Source organism: Gobio gobio (genome assembly GCF_949357685.1).
Source record: "Gobio gobio genome assembly, chromosome: 11".
In the NCBI taxonomy this organism is placed as follows: Eukaryota; Metazoa; Chordata; class Actinopteri; order Cypriniformes; family Gobionidae; genus Gobio; species Gobio gobio.
This window is the reverse complement of record NC_137104.1, coordinates 11,428,772-11,448,075: the sequence shown is the minus strand read 5'-3', so window position 1 is coordinate 11,448,075 and position 19,304 is coordinate 11,428,772. Positions and strand designations below refer to the sequence as shown.

Here is a 19,304-nt window from a genome sequence, read left to right as displayed (position 1 = left end):
TCACTCTATGTCTGCGTGCCACGTCCACACATAATGAGCTCTCCTCTGAAATATTCATGTAATTAACAATGCTCTGATTAACCCTGGAAATTAAAGGCAATTAGAGAAACTCGGGTTTAGAGAACAGGATTGAAAGAAGTGGGAAGGGAAGGGAATGCACAGATTCAAAATACCGCTCTGGAAGAATAAATTAGTGACACAATGAGAAACACGAGTTCGCTCTGGATGAAAGTGTGATTGTTTCATTACTATGAGGGTAAAAGCAAGTTTCTCCATTGATGGCCATTCAAAAGTAGCTGTGTATTATAATTACTTTTTTTCAAGCAGCTTAAAAATCACTCATAAACATAGAAATGATAAAAAACTGAACATAACATAAATATATAATAGGCCTATATCTTACAGCAGACAAAAACAATCTCAAAAACCTCATCCTCAAAAAATAAAAACACAGCATTCAGAGCATTTAAAAATGATACACGTATTTTTTTTTTTTTTTGTTTAAATTTTTTTAGGCAAATTTGTTTTTGATGTTTTTGCTGTAAGTTCTAACAAAGTGATCAGTTATATGACTACGATACAATACAAATATATAATGTAAAATAAAAAAAAACAGTAACATTGAAAATGTATGCGTTTTTTGCGTTTTCATGATATTTTGAATCTTTATAAACTGTATACATTTTGACAATTTAAAAATATATATATAAAAAAATAAAATAAAAAAAAATATACCATGGTTTTGCATATGATAATTTAATATTTATAAACTGTATTCACTTTGACAATTAAATAAATAAATAAACAAATAAATACATATCTAATGTTTTTTATACTAAGGTGTTGCATGATATTTTTTTTATGTTTTTTTTTATACCATGGTGTTGCATATGATATTTTTAATCTTTATAAACTGTATTGACAATTTAAAATAAATAAATAAATACATAAATACATTTTTTTTTATACCATGGTGTTGCATATGATATTAATTTAATTTCATTAATTGTTTCTTTTAAGGCTTTTGGCTTCATAAATAAGATAGTTAAGATATAAGACATATAAATAAAAATAAGCAGGATTCAAACTACAACCACCATCTGAGCATGTACACAACCAGCCAGGTCACATATATGACGATATCCATATTTCACATTCTGAGTAATACAAGTCATTTTCTGACATCTTAGTTAGAAACCCATCTACTACCAACTCCCTGTGGGCGGGAATCCTATTCTGCAATATCTGCAAAGGGCATCTGTGAATTAATGGAAGTGATGGTGGATCAATAAGTTACAAAACATGTATGTGTGTCACTGCAAGTGCTACTGTGTTAGAATACCCTTTCAGATCCCACCTGTGTTAAGATGGTGGCACACAATGCATTTCTTATCTGCGTCTTGTAACACAGCAGTAACACTGGGCTCTCATGGTATGTTTGTGGTGTGTCATTGGGCTCCATTAAAGCAAACTGACATGGCAGACAATCTGATGTGATTGAATTGATAAGAACTGGCATGTTATACTCCTGCATCACTCATATGGAGGAAAAAAACTGAAGCACTTCAATAACATCGCTTTTGACCTTTGATGTTAGTTTTTGGTGTGTGTGTGCGGGTGTCCTACCCCAGCCCAGGCACAGGAAACGCTTGCGAATGAGGCGGGACCTCATCTTGCCAATCACGGCCAGGTAGGATTGCCACGCCTCCGTCAATACCCAGCAGAAAGAAGCCAGAAAGAAGAAGTGCAAAAAGGCAGCGGTCACAGTGCACAGTCCCTAGAAACAAAACAAGGACGGAGAAAGAAATAGGGAGTAAGAAATAGCGAAAAAGGAGCGACAGAAAGAAGTACAGAAAGCCAGAAGAGGTGCAAATAGCTGAGAGCCATTTGTTATCAAGAGAGAGATAAAGTGATTGAGAAGGAGAAGTGAGAAAGAGCCATGGACATTGAAGAAAGTCGTGAAGAAACTGGCTCGGTTCCATTGTGGTGTGAAAATTAGCTCTAGCAGCGAATCCTCTCTGTGCTTTTCCCCTCGCAGAGGGTACTTCAAAAGTGAAAATGGGTTAGTTACAAGTTGAACAAATTCTAAGGAGAAATTGCAGGCTGGAATTAAAGAAAAGTACACTTTAAGTAAGCGGCGAACACAAATGAGAAGCGGTAAGCAGAGTATATCTGGCTGAGGCTTTATACAGTAATGAGGTGCATATTCTAATGCTAAACACTGGCTCGCTCAGCAAATGACCCGGGAAATGAGAAGGATTTCACACTATTCATGGTCCCCGAAATAAAGCTTATCTGTACTTACTTAAGCTAATGGCGAATATGAGAATTTAGTTAAATATTAAGTGTGGGTTGAGGGGGAAGGGGTCCTGCGAGCGGTTCCTTTAGTTGTCTTCAGGTTTCTTTGTAGCTCGGAGCGACAGGTTGAGTTTGAATGGCAGCACTTATTTCTCAGGTGCCTCTGTAGTCTTACGCTCTCTCGGTGACAGTCACGGCTGACACAAAGCTGACCCTCCAGCGGCTTCCACGTGTCTGTCTGCCACATGCGCCAGCCTGAGTTTCTCAAATTCTATCATGGCCACTTACATAATGTCAGGACAGGCTGGAGAGATAACAAACGCCCGTTACCTGTACCACAGACTACAAACTACTATTTCTGGAGAGTAACGGGTCCAAGGTTTGAGTGATATTCAAAACTCAATTATAAATGGAATGCTTTTTGATTTCCAATTTGTTTTGCAAATTCGAATTGAATTTGAATGAAGGAAACAGGACTCCCTTAAATACCCAGAACATTTGTGGGGCACCTGACTTGCCTTTAGTTTTCCTTGTTTTTCTCACCCATTCTAGCAGTTAGCATCAAGTGCTATTTATCATTTTAAATAGGAGAACAAGAAGTTTCCATCTAGCTCATTTGAAGTCCCAATTTGATATTTATTTCGTCTGAGAATGGATTAAATTGGTGTTTTTACTGTGAGCTCAAACAGAACTTCATGAAGTTTGGATTTTTTCCTTTAGAAAGTTATACTTGGCTGTTTTAGACTTAAAGGTGAAATTTTGTCTGCATGTTACAATCCCTCAGCAAGTTAGAGCCATTTATTATAATATTTTTCTAGGCGTTTTTGAGTGAAAACAGGTGTATTCTATTTACTGACAATGTAGATGTGTCCAAAAAAGTTCAGGGTAAATAGAAAGATTGTTTCTATCTATTTAGATAGAAACTAAGGGGGGTTGGGGGGGGGGGGGGGGGGGGGTGGGGGGAGGGTTGGGTGATCAACGATCGCTTCTGTTTGGCTAAGGGAGAACAACCCACATGCGTTTCCTTGACGAATCAATGCTGCAGATTTTGATGACACATCCACGCTCACCACGGAGCATCTGAATATTCAATTGCGCAAAATGTGATAGTTCGGAAAAGCGACGTTTCTGAGATTCTCCTCTTTACGTTGCAATTCACAGCATACAGATTGGATTAGCGGTTTAAAAGTTATTAAACATTTTAGAATGATAGTTATTTATAGCCCTGGTCTGCTGTCTCGGTCTTTAAGGGTAAAGTATAATTAAAATAGAATTAAATTCAAAGAAATGTATAAAACTGCTATTCATAATTATAAATTGTTATTTCATATTGGAAAAATGCACTTTATATAACAGTCTTAACAATTATTATTATTAATTATTATTATGTATAGCAGTCATAAACATTTATTTGAAATTATCAACAATAATATTAGTATATAAAATAATAGTTTTATGGTTAATTCATAAATGCTTCTAAAAACTGTATATTATCTAACAGTTATATTTTTTACTATTAAACTGTTGTTATGAATTAAATAAGATTATATAATAATAATAATTATTATTATTATCTAAAAAAAAAAAAAAAATATATATATATATATATATATATATATATAAAATGTATAATAATTGTGTTTAGTAAATTAACTTTCATTTAATGTAGACCATGGGACTGCATTTAATTCCCCTGAACCAGTCCAAATTTGAGCCCAAACAATATGAAGAACCTAAAAGTTGTTCTTTCTGAACTCCTTCTCTCAGACACATGACAGAAACACAAATGTGCACAGATACAGTTCATACCTTACTGAGAGTCTGGGACTGTCCCACCAGTATAAGCACATTGGAGGCCAGTATGGACAGGCAGAAGTTCACCAAAATGATGGACCTCTCTGAACGAATGTACCTGAGAATCAGAGAAAAACAGGAAAATCACACACTGACAACTTTAACAGCAACTGTTTTGCAGTTATGACAGGTTTATGACATAAAGGTAAGGGATCCATTTATCAACATCCATTTATCATTTTTCACTCCATTGAACACTGACAACTTGAGCAGCATCCCAGATAACCTGCAGATGAACTCCAAAATGCAAGGACCGGTGAGCAAAATGTCCTCATCCGCTATTTGAGCTCTAGCCAGTTCTGCTCAAGAGGACAATGACAGTGTTCCCTGGATCAATGGTCTGAGTGATAGGGGAGGCCACTGATAAGCTCTTTGATGGTGTGGCAGATGCACTAAGCCAGGAGAGAGGAAATATCTTCCCACCTGCTATGGAATTATGGGAAACGGGGTGGAAATGACTTGGATCCAAAGTATTTGGACACTACAATATACTGTATATATTATGTAATATAAATAATGTAGCACAACATACGTCTCAACCAAATTCTCTCACACCTAAAAGTTTGAGCATATACCATTCAAAGGTTGAGTAATATTTTTTCATTTTTGATAAATTAATACTTTTATTCAGCAAGAATAAACTTTATCAAAAGGGATATTTCACATTGTTACAAAAAATATATTTTTCAAATAAATTGTGATTCTACTCGTCAAAAAATCCTGAAAAAAAGTATCACAGTTTCCACAAAAAATTTAAATAAAAAATCTTAAGCAGCATATTAGAATACTTTCTGAGGGGTCATGTGATCTGAAGACTGGCGTAAGTGTGCAGAAAATTCTGATTATCCATCACAGAAATAAATTACATTGTTAAATCTATACAATTATTTTAAATTGAAATAATATACCTTTTTTAAATTATTATTTTATTATTATATATAAAAAGGAGCATAATTTGGGACAATTCAGAGTCATACTTCTGAGGAGATAAATACTTGACTAAGCGCCGGCCTTTTTCTGGACGTGGTGTTAGCGGATCATGTGACCGTCCTAGGCCATCTGCCACACTGAGCTGTTAGCAGCCACGCTAGCCTTCACTAGCACTCTCCGCATAATCCTGTCCCGCCACAGGCGGCTCCCGCCATCCCTCATTTGTTCCCAATTATTGCTAATTGCAGTTTTGGCCCACTCTAGATCTACCCCATGCCAGCTGCTCGATCCCAGCCCATGCAACTCCACGTGGGAAGCTAAAGTCTGAGCAATGAATCTTTTAAGGTATAAGTGTACCTGTGAGAGCACTGGGATGTAAACAAGGGAAATGGTGGACGGTAATATCCTATTATCAGCAGAGGACAGCAGAACCTGGAAGCTACATTCAGAAATGGTCCTCTGCAGAATTGTGTTGTGTAGCTGGCTGTGGGTCAGTCAAGGGCCTTGCTGAACTCACCTCCAGAAGGCAGCGTAGATGAGCAGCAGAATGAGTAGAGCCGTACAGGATATGCCACAGCCCACCATGAGCGGCACAGACGGCATACTGGAGGGCCCCATACCCTGGAAAGAGATCGATGGAGAGAAGGAAGATTAATATTGGATGTTTATGATATATGTAATAACACAGTCAGCCGGTCAATAATGACAAAAACAGTGCGGTCTTGAATCAGTCTGAAAAAGTTTATTTTGTGATAATGACCAGGTGACACTTTTAACAGTCTGGGTGAGCATATGAGACTTCTTTCAAATACATAAAAAAATCCTACTGACCAATCGTTTGAACAGTAGTGTGTGTGAGTGTGTATATGAAGAAACGTGAGTAAAAACTGCAGAGAGAGAGAGAAATCCGATTCTGCAAACACTTGACAAACAGCTTCAGGTTGGGAGAAGGATAAAAGTGTAGATAAAAAAACATACAGATGGCTGGTAGTGAGAGAATTACATTCTGCTCAGGTAAAAGCTAAAGGCCAAGGGTCTTCTTTCCAAACAGCCCCATGCTACTCCATTCTCACTTTTACTCCTGAGTTCATGTTCTCTGTTTCCCATCAGGTCAAAGTTAGATTTTCTTCTTAAACTGGACATTCAATCTCCATCAGCCCTTTGGCACTTGTGACCCCTTTGCCCTAGCTTAGTAAGCATCTCTGGCGAGAGAAGGGTTACTACGGGTCAACACATGCTTCATGTTTCTGGATTAACCCTCCTACTCAGTCCAACCGTGAAACTTCATATACCACTGAGGTAAACTTACAGTTCAGGGTTCAACTTAATGTTACATGCACAAGTACAATAACATGTGTATATGCATATGCACACACTTTTGTCAAATGTTTAGACAAATTCAAATATGTTGCTCATAATCTTAAAATGTGTATGACTGTGTGTCAAATGTTTTGTTAAGTGTTGCAGACAAGTATAAGTTCAGCCCAAGCATGATGTATATTTGTTTTACTATACTTATACTACTACTAATATATAAGTATTTAAATAATAATAATAATAATAATAATAATAATAAAAAAATATATATTATTACTTCACTATTGTTGTAGTAATAATAATGCGTAGATGTGTACAAAGGTAGTTGTTTGAACACAAAGAAAATGTGTTAATCTTAATTACAAAAAACACTAAAATAAAATAAATAAATGAATTAATTAATAGATTAAAAAGAATGAAATAAAATAAAATAATAACAAAAATACAATAAAAATAACCGAAACAAAACAAAAAGAAATTAAATAAATAAAATACATTAAAGAATTAAATAAATAAATAAAACATAACATAACATCATAACAAAAAACGAAAAAAATAAAATAAATAAAAAAAAAAAAAAAAAAAAAAAAAAAAAATGAATAAAATGAATAAAATGAATAAAATGAATAAAATGAATAAAATGAATAAAATGAATAAAATGAATAAATAAAATAAAATAAAATAAATATAATAAATATAATTATTAATAAATAAATAAATAAATAAATAAATAAAAATAAAATAAATAAAATAAAATAAAATAAAATAAAATAAAATAAAATAAAATAAAATAAAATAAAATAAAATAAAATAAAATAAAATAAAATAAAATAAAATAAATAAAATAAATAAAATAAATAAAATAAATAAAATAAATAAAATAAATAAAATAAAATAAAATAAAATAAAATAAAATAAAATAAAATAAAATAAAATAAAATAAAATTCCAAACTGTCCAGTGTGGATGAAATGACAGTGTTAAATGTGGTGGCGTAATCGGTGAAGAACATTTTGTCATCTGTGCCCCCAAGAAATTGCATCTTCGCTGACGCTGTTATGTGAACTACAGGAGGTCTAATCACTCAGACACCGACGTGTTAATGCCCACATCACCAGCTCTTCACAGCACATTATTATGGTGGATCAGTCAGTCTAATCATTATACAGGTCACAGTATTTCTCTTTGAAACTAGAAAAATATCAGAACTATTCAGGAGTGAGAATTCCCTACTGCTTTTATTTTATTTTTTTATTTGTATATGTTTCTCATTTACCACCCCTGATACACGTTACAGCTAAGGCCATGCTGGAAATCCACACTTTTTTTTGTTGTTGTATTTTCTGTGCTGCTTTTGGGAGATAATACTTCTGTGGCAATCTGCAGAGCTTTCTACCATCTGCTGGTTGACATGATTAAAGTCTTCCACAATCAGGGACACAGCATCAGAATAGGTACTTTCAAAGCTCGACATGAAATGGAGGTTGCAATCATCTTTTCTTCCCTATTGTGACATATATCCGAGTGAAGCGGCTTCTCGAACGAGAAAAAAATGTAGAGCGGGACATGATTTTGTCCATTTGGAATTGATTGGATAATTGTGGTTTGCAAATGGTCGATCTCATATGAGTGACAGGTTGTCCCACCCTTGGCCAGCAAACACATTATCAGAGAAGAGATGTCGCTAGAGTAATGAGTCCAAAAAAATATTTTATAATAAATACTGCAATATTCCATAATTAAGAATTGCTATTTTGATTTAATTGTGACTTTATCAGTATATCCACTATATTGCCAAAAAACGTGGGACGCCTGCCTTTACATTAGTGGTGTCAACAATAATCGATTCAGCGATGCATCGCAATGCGGGGCATGCACGATTCAGCATCGATGCGGCAAAGTGCCATAATCGATTATGTCACCGTTTATTTTCTGGCCTTGAGTTGGACAATAAAGTTGTGAAGTTTCAATTACTTCCAGGGTCATAACAACAACAATCAAGATGGCTGAGGCAGAGGGAGATGACCGCGATAGACGGGTAATTTAAAACGCACCCAAAGCTTGGAAAGCGGACATCTGGGCACATTTCGGATTCTGACGCCGGCTTCACACCGCACGCGGAACGGTGGGTATGGACTGCTGCGCCGCCTCTGCGTGCGATGTGAATGCTCTAATCTGTTAACATGGGCGCCGAAAAAAAAATGCGCTGCTTACGCCCTGCTAACGCGCCTGCCACACTAAAATCAAACACGAGAATTGACGAGTCCTTAGTGTCAACGTTACTGTGTGTGGTGCGCTGAATATTTTTATTGTTGGGTGCCTGGGTGGTGGTTGTTGTTACAATAGTGTGACTGTAATTACGGATTAACATTTGCACAGGAGTTCATGAAGTGCCCTGTCTTAGAGCTTTTTACTGTGTGTAAAAAAAAAACACTTATGTTCACTGCTGGAAAATGTTGGCTTAGTTGGTTATTATTGCTCTATATAATTTCAAATGGTTCTAAAGCAGAGAGAAGAGAAACATTTCTCATTCAAAGCACTGAAAGCAGTGATTTATGTTTTCGTTTTCAGGTTTGAAAATGCCATATCCAATACCCTGTACCATTCAATTTTATTTTATTTAGTGACATTTATGTCAAAGATACAGGAGAGTGATAATACACACATAGCAGCCAATACAATCTGTTGTTCAATATCTGACTGCTTGTATTGCCTCATGACTGATTAAAAATTTGCCTTGTTGTGTGCAGTAGAATTTTGATGCATCGCAATGCATCGTAGAATCGAATTGAATCGAATCGTTACCTGGTGAATCGTAATCGAATCGAATTGTGAGGGCAGTGCCAATGCACACCCCTACTTTACATGCACATGAACTTTACACTCAAAAAAAAAAAAAGGTTCTATATGGCACCAAAAAGGGTTCTTGGCTCATATCATAGAGGAACCTTTTTTAGTGCTATATAGCACCAATTTTGGTGCTTCAGTGGTTCTTCAGCGGTTCTTCAGAGGTGATATATAGCACAAAGAACCGGCAAAGAACCTCTGAAGAACCACTGAAGCACCAAATTTGATGCTATATAGCACTTAAAAAGGTTCCCCTATGATTTCGAGCCAAGAACCATTTTTGGTGCCATATAGAACCTTTTTTTTTTTTAGAGTGTAATGACATCCCATTCTAAATCTGTAGGGTTTAATATGGAGTTGCCCACCCTTTGCTGCTACAGTATAAAAGCTTCAACTCTCCTGGGAAGGCTTTTCACAAGGTTTAGGAGTGTGTTTATAGGAATTTTTGACCATTCTTCTAGTAGCGCATTTGTGAGGTCAGGCACTGATGTTGGATGAGTACACTCTAAAAAAAAAGGTTCTATATGGCACCAAAAATGGTTCTTGGCTCGTAATCATAGGGGAACCTTTTTTAGTGCTATATAGCACCAATTTTGGAGCTTCAGTGGTTCTTCAGCAGTTCTTCACTGGTTCTTTGACTAAGGTGCGATATAGCACCTCTGAAGAACCACTGAAGAACCACTGAAGCACCAAAATTGGTGCTATATGCGCACTGTGCGCCTCAGCATGCGCTGACCCCACTCTGTGATTTTACGTGGCCTACCACTTTGTGGCTGAGTTGCTATTGTTCCCAATTGACTGTTCGCAAAGACTCGCCCCCTTTAGTTACTGTTGCCATGTCCGACAAGCCGTGCCGCTCTCACGCCACACACACGTTCTCACGTAGAGAAAATACATCGAGCAAAGAGGACACTGACAACACGCCGACAGACAGGACAGAGCAAGTTACTTTTGATATGAAACAAAGTCTCAACTTTGAAATTGTCCTTTTTAAAAGAAATTTAAACAATAAATACCGTTTTGTGGCTCTTTAATGTGTCGTGATTGCTGTAGCGCCTCAGTTAAAACTGCTCGTGAACTGATAATCTCTTCCTTCTAGTTCATTGATAAGCATGAAATAAACAGGAATGAACACTAAAAGAAATTTTGTTTCAACCGCGGAAACACGTCAGTACACACCGTTTTTCCAAGTTCAAGCCCCCCGACGTTAATCTACGAACTCTCCTGACTGCTTTGTCGGAGAAAACGGCAGATTTGGTGATGTGATTGGTCAGATCGCCTGTCAATCAAACTTGCGGTGAAGGGTGAATTGCTTCCACTTTGTTATAATACCAACAGTTGACTGTAGAATATTTAGTAATGAGGAAATTTAACGAATTGACTTATTGCATAGGTGGCAACCTATCACGGTACCACGCTTAAATTCACTGAGCTCCTGAGAGCAACCCATTCTACTCAAATGTTTGTAGAAGCGTCTGCATGCCTAGGTGCTTGATTTTATACACCTGTGGCCATGGAAGTGATTGAAACACCTGAATTCAATTATTTAGAGGGGTGTCCCAATACTTTTGGCAATAGTGTAGTTTACAAAATGCGGTTTCCAGATCCGATTGGGGCAGAATATTTATTTAACAGTGAGATTTTCCAAGTCACTTAATTTACAATTAGACAAACACCTAAGCTGGTCTTCAGCAGATGTCTTTGCATGTTCTGTTCAGTGGAAATTCACAAAGCTTTCAGTTTAGCGGCCACAAATTCCATGTAGGCCACTAATGTTAATCTCTGGGTTGAAAGTGAATCGATGTGATGTAATTCAAATGTAAACAAATTATTCAGTTTAATTCAGCTCGATGCACTGAACAGTAATTCATTAAATCACCTTTTTAAATACTTCCACTCTAATGAATAAGGTAAAACACATAAAGTAAATAGTATCTTAACAGAAACACTAAGTGTAGTTCATGTTCACAGACTAAGAGCAGTCCCACACCGCTCATCTGCTCCTGCATCCAGTGTTCCTGTGGATACATTCTTCCTCTTCATGTTCTTGGAATAGAAGTGCAGACAGATGATCTGTCTGGCAGTCATCTGTGATAGTGGTGGCAGTAATCAAGAGCATTCTTACAGGCCGGGAGGCATGCTGGTAATATTTCAGAAGAACAGTCTACAGGTTGGCATGATTAAAGTCTCCTGCAATCAGGGACACAGCATCCGGGTAGGCACTTGCATAGCTGTTAAAGGAATAGTTCACCCAAAAATGAAAATTCTGCCATCATTTACTCAAGTCGTTCCAAACCTGTATGACTTTCTTTCTTTCTGTGAAATATAAAATATATTTTGAGAAATGTCTCAGTGTTGTGTTTCCCCATGGAAATCAATGGTAGCCAATGGTTCTGCAGGTTTGTGACCTCATGATGACAGAATTTTCATTTTTGAGTGAACTTTCTGATCTGATTGCATACATGACGTTGAATGAAAATCCTGTAGAAATGCTGAAATTTAACAGTGAGATTCCATGTTGGAACAACAACAAAATCAGAGAACCAGGAGATTAACAGGAGACATATGCCACCTCTCAATCCATGCGCAACTTCATATTAGAGGTCAGCTACAGCTTGTTGAGACAGAGGATGTAGCAATACGCAATGTCCAGCTAAAGGCTTAACCTTTAAGCCTTCATCTTGTTCTCCACGGACAGCATGCTCAAGAGAAGGATGCTCAGAAATGGACTCAAGTAGGCCAACAAGTTGCATCTTTCAAACTAGGCAGGATAAACCTTATATACATGGTGGGGTTCAAAGACTGAGATCACTAGTGAAAATTCCTCATAGTTTTCTAATAAAAAGGTAAATAGATGTATAATAAATGAATACATGCAAAATGAATGAATGTAAAATAAATGAAAAATGTAAAATAAATGAATAAATGTAAAATAAATAAAAAAAATTACAATTAATAAATGTAAAATACATGAATACAGGTGAAATAAATGAATAAATGTAAAATAAATGAATAAATGTAAAATAAATAATTATTTTAACAATATTATTGCCCAGCTCCTATCTGCTAAATAGGACTAAAATGAATGCATTAAGAAATTGAGATTATAAACATTAATGATTTTATATTGATTTTCTGTAAAGCTTCTTTGAAACAATGTGTATTGTGAAAAAAAATAAGTTATAAATGTTATGCTGATATAGGATATGGATGGATGGATGGATGGATGGATGGATGGATGGATGGATGGATGGATGGATGGATGGATGGATGGATGGATGGATGGATGGATGGATGGATGGATGGATGGATGGATGGATGGATGGATGGATGGATGGATGGATGGATAGATAGATAGATAGATAGATAGATAGATAGATAGATAGATAGATAGATAGATAGATGATAGATAGATAGATAGATAGATAGATAGATAGATAGATAGATAGATAGATAGATAGATAGATAGATAGATAGATAGATAGATAGATAGATAGATAGATAGATAGATAGATAGATAGATAGATAGATAGATAGATAGATAGATAGATAGATAGATAGATAGATCAGTTCAAGCAGCGGCGCGCAAGTGAACGTGATCATCGCTTCCCATGAAATAATATCTTAAAGGTATAGTTCACCCAAAAATGAAAATTCTGTCATCATTTACTCACCCTCAAGTTTCTTTGTTCTGCTGAACATAAAAGAAGATATTTTGAAGAATTTTTGTAATAAAGCAGATAGAGCAACCAGACTACCATAGTATTTTTCCCCTACTATGGTAGTCAATGGTTGCTCTATCTGCTTTGTTACAAACATTCTTCAAAATATCTTCTTTTGTGTTCAGCAGAACAAAGAAACTCATACAGATTTGGAACAACTTGACGATGAGTAAATGATGACAGAATTTTCATTTTTGGGTGAACTATCCCTTTAAGGTATGTTGAGGATACATTACAACTTACTAAAACGTATCATATGTCGTGTAATCACTAAATCAGTGTTTCAACCGCGGAAAGACATCAATAAAACAGCTTGTAAACAATGTCACGTAGCATCACATTTACCTCAGGCAGTCATTCAGTGTCCACAGCTGGTTACGTTAGTCACTAGAGAGATTAACTCTTTCGCTTAAAATATATGCACTATATTAGCCAATATATATGAATTATATTCTACTCAGCCTGTTGGTGATGTCTTGATTATTTAATATATGTGTAAATAAATCTGTCATAAAAATCACTGTGCATAAATTATTATATTTCAACAACGAATTGGAGAAAACACATAATTAGAAGTTAATACAAAAACTGCTTATATGTGAAGTTTACATGTTTGCATATAATGTGTTATTTGAGGGTTGATTTATTATATTTAAAAACAAATAGCAACTGAATTTGGGCTAATAGTTTGGGCTCTGTTGTTATTCTGTAATATTATAGTAATGTGCAAGTAAGGACTCCCTATAGTTTACAGCATTATTTTTTAAGAAACTTGTATTATAATTGAATTAATTTAAGGACAGACGCAATTTTTTCAGTAAACCACTGTTTAATAAAAATAAATAAAAAGCAGTTTTGTAAAACTGCTGTACCGAACCGTGACTTCAACACAGAGGTACGTACCGAACCGTCAGTTTTGTGTACCGTTACACACCTAATGAATAGATAGATAGATTTCCCATTAAAATACACAACCCCTTTGATTTTCTGTCAGGCCTTGCTAGAATCAGCTCTTCTTTACGAGTAAAACACTTGACATGATGGGTTTAAAAGCCACAGCTAAGACTCAAATAAATAACAATGGATGCTGTTTGGGAGAGCCTGTGAAATGGCTACAGGTTTGAGCTGCAGCTGTTTATAACAAGCTGCGAATTGGCTTGAATATGAAGTCCTCATTCATGCACTTACAGCTCAATTGGCCTCCTGGTGTGGACCGGTCAGGCTTCCACACAAAGCGTTTATGACTAAACAGCATTTGTGGACAAAGACCCTAAAGCGTGTGTGTGGGTTGTGGCGTTGGCCTTTCAACAGCGCATACCGTGTGTACACATCTGTTCTCTGTACGCCTGTGAGAGTGTTTGCCAGTGAAAAGGAAGTAGTAGACAAGGGAAAAGAGGCTATAAAACAGCTTAGAGAGTGGGAGAGAGCTTGGAGCTGGTGGCAGTGTTTTTACTCAAACTGGCAGGTGCAGGTGTAACAGGTGGCACTAGCAGAGGTGCTGCCAACCTTCACTCATATCCTTTGCTTAGCCTATTGTCCCTGGCATATTAATTGCCAACATTATGCCTCTGCCCGCTTCAGTTTGGCAATTTTGACCATTCTAGTATGCCAGCAGCCTGAAAAATTACTATAGGTGTTGTCTCTTTCACAGAAATGCCATTGGCAGGGTAGATGAGAGGATTGCTCCTGTCCTGGTGTGAAAATTAAAGCACGGATGCAGTAGAGGTATATGGGAGAATAGAGAACAACAGATGGGGTTTGAAAGTAAAAAAGCACCTTTGTTTTCTCCATAGAGAAAGTTTTTCACATTAAAATATATAACTCTAACAGACTAACAAACAGACTAACCATGAGCTCAAAAGTTGTTGTGAGATGATAAATTACCATTCAAACATTTGGGGTCGGTAAGATTATTTTAAAAATGAAGTTTCTTGTGCTCACAAAGGCTGCCTTTAAAAACAGTAATATTGTGAAATATTATTATAATTATGAGGGATGACTGTTCTCTAAAGGGATAGTTCACCCAAAAATGAAAATTAGCCCATGATTTACTCACCCTCAAGTCATCCTAGGTGTATATGACATTCCTCTTTCAGACGAATAAAATCGGAGTTAAAGTCCTAGCTCTTCCCAGCTTTATAATGGCAGTGAATTGTTGGATCAAGTCCATAAAAGTGCATCTATCTATCATATAACTGCTCCACGCTGCTCTGCCTTCTGAATTGAAAAATATCCATATTTAAAACTTTATAGACTAAAATAACTAGCTTCCGGTGGTCAGCAGTACGCAAGTGAAAGAGTAAAAAGTTACGGTGAAAGAGTAACCCTTGACCCTTCAACCCTTGATGCATGCGTATTGACGAATGCAGAAGCGCAGAGTTGAAAGCGAGAATTTTTAAAGAGAAATGGCAGATGATTTCGAGATAACAGAAGAGGGGCTTGAGTTTGTTGCCCAGCACTACCCACGAGAGGCGTCAAAGCTTGCGAAGCTCCTGTAAATCGCGTCAGGATATATATTAAAAATATTAATATGGATATTAAATGCGCCACTTCGCTTCAGAAGGCCTTTATTAACCCGCCGGAGCCGTGTGGAGCAGTTATATGATGGATGGATGCACTTTTATGGACTTCAAATATCTATCTATCTATCTATCTATCTATCTATCTATCTATCTATCTATCTATCTATCTATCTATCTATCTATCTATCTATCTATCTATCTATCTATCTATCTATCTATCTATCTATCTATCTATCTATCTATCTATCTATCTATCTAACTTGCATATCTTACTGATTCCAAACTTTTCAATGGTAGTGTGTTTTAGTAGAATCCACAACTTTTTTTGTGTGTTAATAAACATCTACATTATAAAAATCACGTAACATTATAAGTCTACTTTCACTTCCAATCAATTCAATGTGCTCGATGGAAAAAACAGTATACATTTCTTATTTAAATAAATAAATGAAATCTTACTGACCCCAAAAGTTTGAATGGTAGTGTGTTTTAGTAGAAGTTACAAGTGATTTCAACTTTTTTTAAAGTCACGTTTAACAACCAAATTCCTAATAAAAAAAACTAACTCCCTAAACTCTCTCAAACTATTTTTGTATTCATATACAGTATATTCAAATATTTTGCAAAAAAGTTTTATACTCAAAATCACTTATTATAAGTCACTATTTTACATCGTACTATTGTTTTTGATTTGATTAAGTCATTCCCAATGATTCATGGGGTGCATAGTTAACAACCTCCAAAGTTTTCTGCTTCCAATTTTCACATTTTGACTGCTATTTATCAAATTAAAGCTGTGATTCATCTCAGAGATAGCTGGTTTGGTTCATGGCTCTGAACTCTTTATTGAAGAAAGTGATGAAAAAGTATGTGGTCATTGTTGCGCTCTATAAGAGTTATTGAAACAGAAAGAGAGAGAAAAGTATTCTTGCTTTGGAAGCTTTAGCAAAGGCCTAATTTCCAATTCAACACCACACCTCCGACAGATGTGTGGGCGCTAGACAGCATGAGGTGACAACAGAATAAAAACAACCAAAGCTAATGAATGAAGGGAAGAATCTCATATAAAAAAGAGATGGAGAAGGACAGCAACTGTTTTAAACAAACTGAAGAAATAAGTTTTATACTGTATAAGTGTTATTGCTCTTGTCTTGAATACTGAATTAATAAGAACATATCAAGTGACAGTAAAGTATTGTTATGTTACAAAGTATTTATATTTCAAATAAATGCAGTTCTTTTTACCTTTCTCTTCATGAGAAACTCCTGAAAAAACTATTACAGTTTCCACAAAAAACACTGATAATAATAAGAACAATGCCTCCTTCACATGCAATCGAAATTATTGTAAATACGAGTTCGAAAATACGAATATGAGTCGGAAATTGGACATGGACGCCATCTCGTATTCATTACTGGGAAGCTCAGAGATCATTTTTATACCCTAGTTTCTGAGTTGGGTGTGCCGTAAACTTTAAACATGGCGTCGTTTTTTTCCACAACAGATACATCACCTTGTCTTGTTATTAAAGTGCATATTTACATATATGAATAACCATTTGAAGCATGTTGTATGTTTTATACACACTGAAATGTATTTAAATTAACTCATCAGCTGAATATATATGTAGCGTGATGTAGGTGAATGTTTATATGGCCGTCAACAAATGTGACGCTATATTTTATTCGAAATTAAATATCTTCAATATAGTTTGGCTTTAAAAAGATTTCCCCAATAAATAGGCAAAAATAAACCTGGTGTCCTCCCATGTTTCCTATTCTTTCCGACAACAAAGCACTTTACTGCGCCAAGCTCGTAATCACGATTTCAGAAGTGGGAATAGCATAACAAGCACCAAATCCGCATATTAGAATGATTTCTGAAGGATCATGTGACACTTGATGTAATGATGCTGAAAATTCACCATTACAGGAATAAATTATATCAAATCGATAATAAAACAGAAAACAGTCATTTTAAATACTGTTTAAGAAATAAAAATCTGACTCAAAACTTTTGAACAGTGGTGTATATCATACGTTATAAACAATATATGATTTATATTAGTAGATACAGAAGCTGGGTGTAATGTAACAGCCTGCAATTATTGAAATACATCAAACAAAATTACAAATAAAACTCAATTATTTTATCTTAGGAAAACAGAGAAACAGTGGCTAGAGTAGCCTATTTGTGCAGCATATCGAAAATAGAAACGTGTTGTCTGTCAACTGAAAGCACATCAGGCGCTTGCAGAGTAGGCCGCTTTGTTCATCATACTGTGAGTGATCTAGTTTTATCAAGTCACAACATGCCACAAATATTAATAGTTCAAACAGATCATTTACTAAAGGCACCGAGCATCAAACTAATGCTTCTCTATGATGTTCACGCACTAATAAATCTGCCTCTTTCCATCTGTGCCACGTCTTTTTAACTCAAAACTGGGCCTACTTGACTCTCAAACACTCATTTTCAATTATTCTAGTGATATGGGGTGAGATTTAATCACAAATGTCGTCCGCTGAGGGGTTATATGATCACATGCCATGTCCATAGAGAACATGCTGCGGTAGAACCTGTTCTCGTTCACGGGCCTACAGCCCTAAGCGGCCATACCATAAGACTTGTTCCAAAAAAAGCATGTACCACAGCTCCCATTGGCTCTGAGGGCCACAGACGGCACGCATATTACATAGGGGATAATAGGCCGTCTATCCCAGCGCACCCTAGGGCAGAGTGAAGCTCCTCAGCAAATAGGAGTCATGTCTATTTTCAGCCCAGGCACTTTAACCTACTTCTCCAGCCTCAAATGCTGCACAGCCACCATTTATCCCTGATCGCTCCTCTCCCTGTTCCTTCTCGCTCCGCAATAACTCATTATGACAATAAGAAACACATTTAGCGGAACCAGGGAGCGAAGATGAAGGAAAACAAGAAAAACCTAACACGAGCTTAGTCAGACTTCACATTAATCAAACGGTTGAAACTCTCAGAGGCGTATCGTTCCCTCATCTAAGCCCTGAGACCTTCGAGACCAAGCCTCGATCTGCTGTTTTGATGCGTGTCGACCGCTCCACCTGATTCACACCCACGTCAGGAGAGACCGAGTGCCATTTTAGCATATGCTAACGCTACCCTTCAAGTTCCCTGGACACTTGTTATTTTTGAAGTGGTTGGGAGAGAAACAGAGTGGTGGGACTTTTTGTCAGGGCGACGGCGCATGATGCGAGCCTAAAGCCCAAAACAGGGTGCTGATCAATCATCATGCTCCAAACCTACCAGGAGCTTCCCAAAACAGGATGACCCAAGAGCTTGCTTTGGGTGTTGCTAAAGTTTTTAGAACTGCATGGACCCTTTTCACATTTCCAGGGTTCTTAGAAGTAGTTGGGTGAACTTCTACAGTGGTGAACGGAAACTACAACAAATATAAAATTTTTATAATATTCCTATTTTCCCAATGGCAAAAAAATAAATAAAACCCTCAATAGTAGGGGTGTAACGGTACAAAGAAGTCACAGTTCGGTACAATATGAGTGGGGCACATTTACATGTCCGGCCCCGCAGATTAAAATAAAAAATAAGGAATTGTTGATTTGTTACTCTAATTGATAGACTGACCAATGCTGCGTGGTAAAATGCAACGTCTGTTTTCAAACGTATTGGTTTGATTAAGATGTTGAGCTTAGCCTACGCTGTCATTTTCTTTGTGTGTGAGAGTTCATTAACATCCGTTGACAATGGCGGATGCACAAAGGTCAACATTGGGCTACGCTTTTTAAAGAAATCATGGACAGATGAGCGAGAAGGAGAA

The 19,304-nt window shown here is 36.4% G+C and overlaps 1 protein-coding gene across 1 annotated transcript in view; it reads right to left on the bottom strand.

Annotated features, from left to right (window-relative positions):
- adgrb2 (adhesion G protein-coupled receptor B2) overlaps positions 1-19,304 on the bottom strand; it is a 498,704-nt gene that overhangs the window by 64,942 nt on the left and 414,458 nt on the right. The window contains 3 exon segments of the mRNA XM_079829044.1: positions 1,627-1,777; positions 4,108-4,210; positions 5,600-5,703. Of these exon segments, the coding sequence (XP_079685170.1) occupies positions 1,627-1,777; positions 4,108-4,210; positions 5,600-5,703 (358 nt within the window).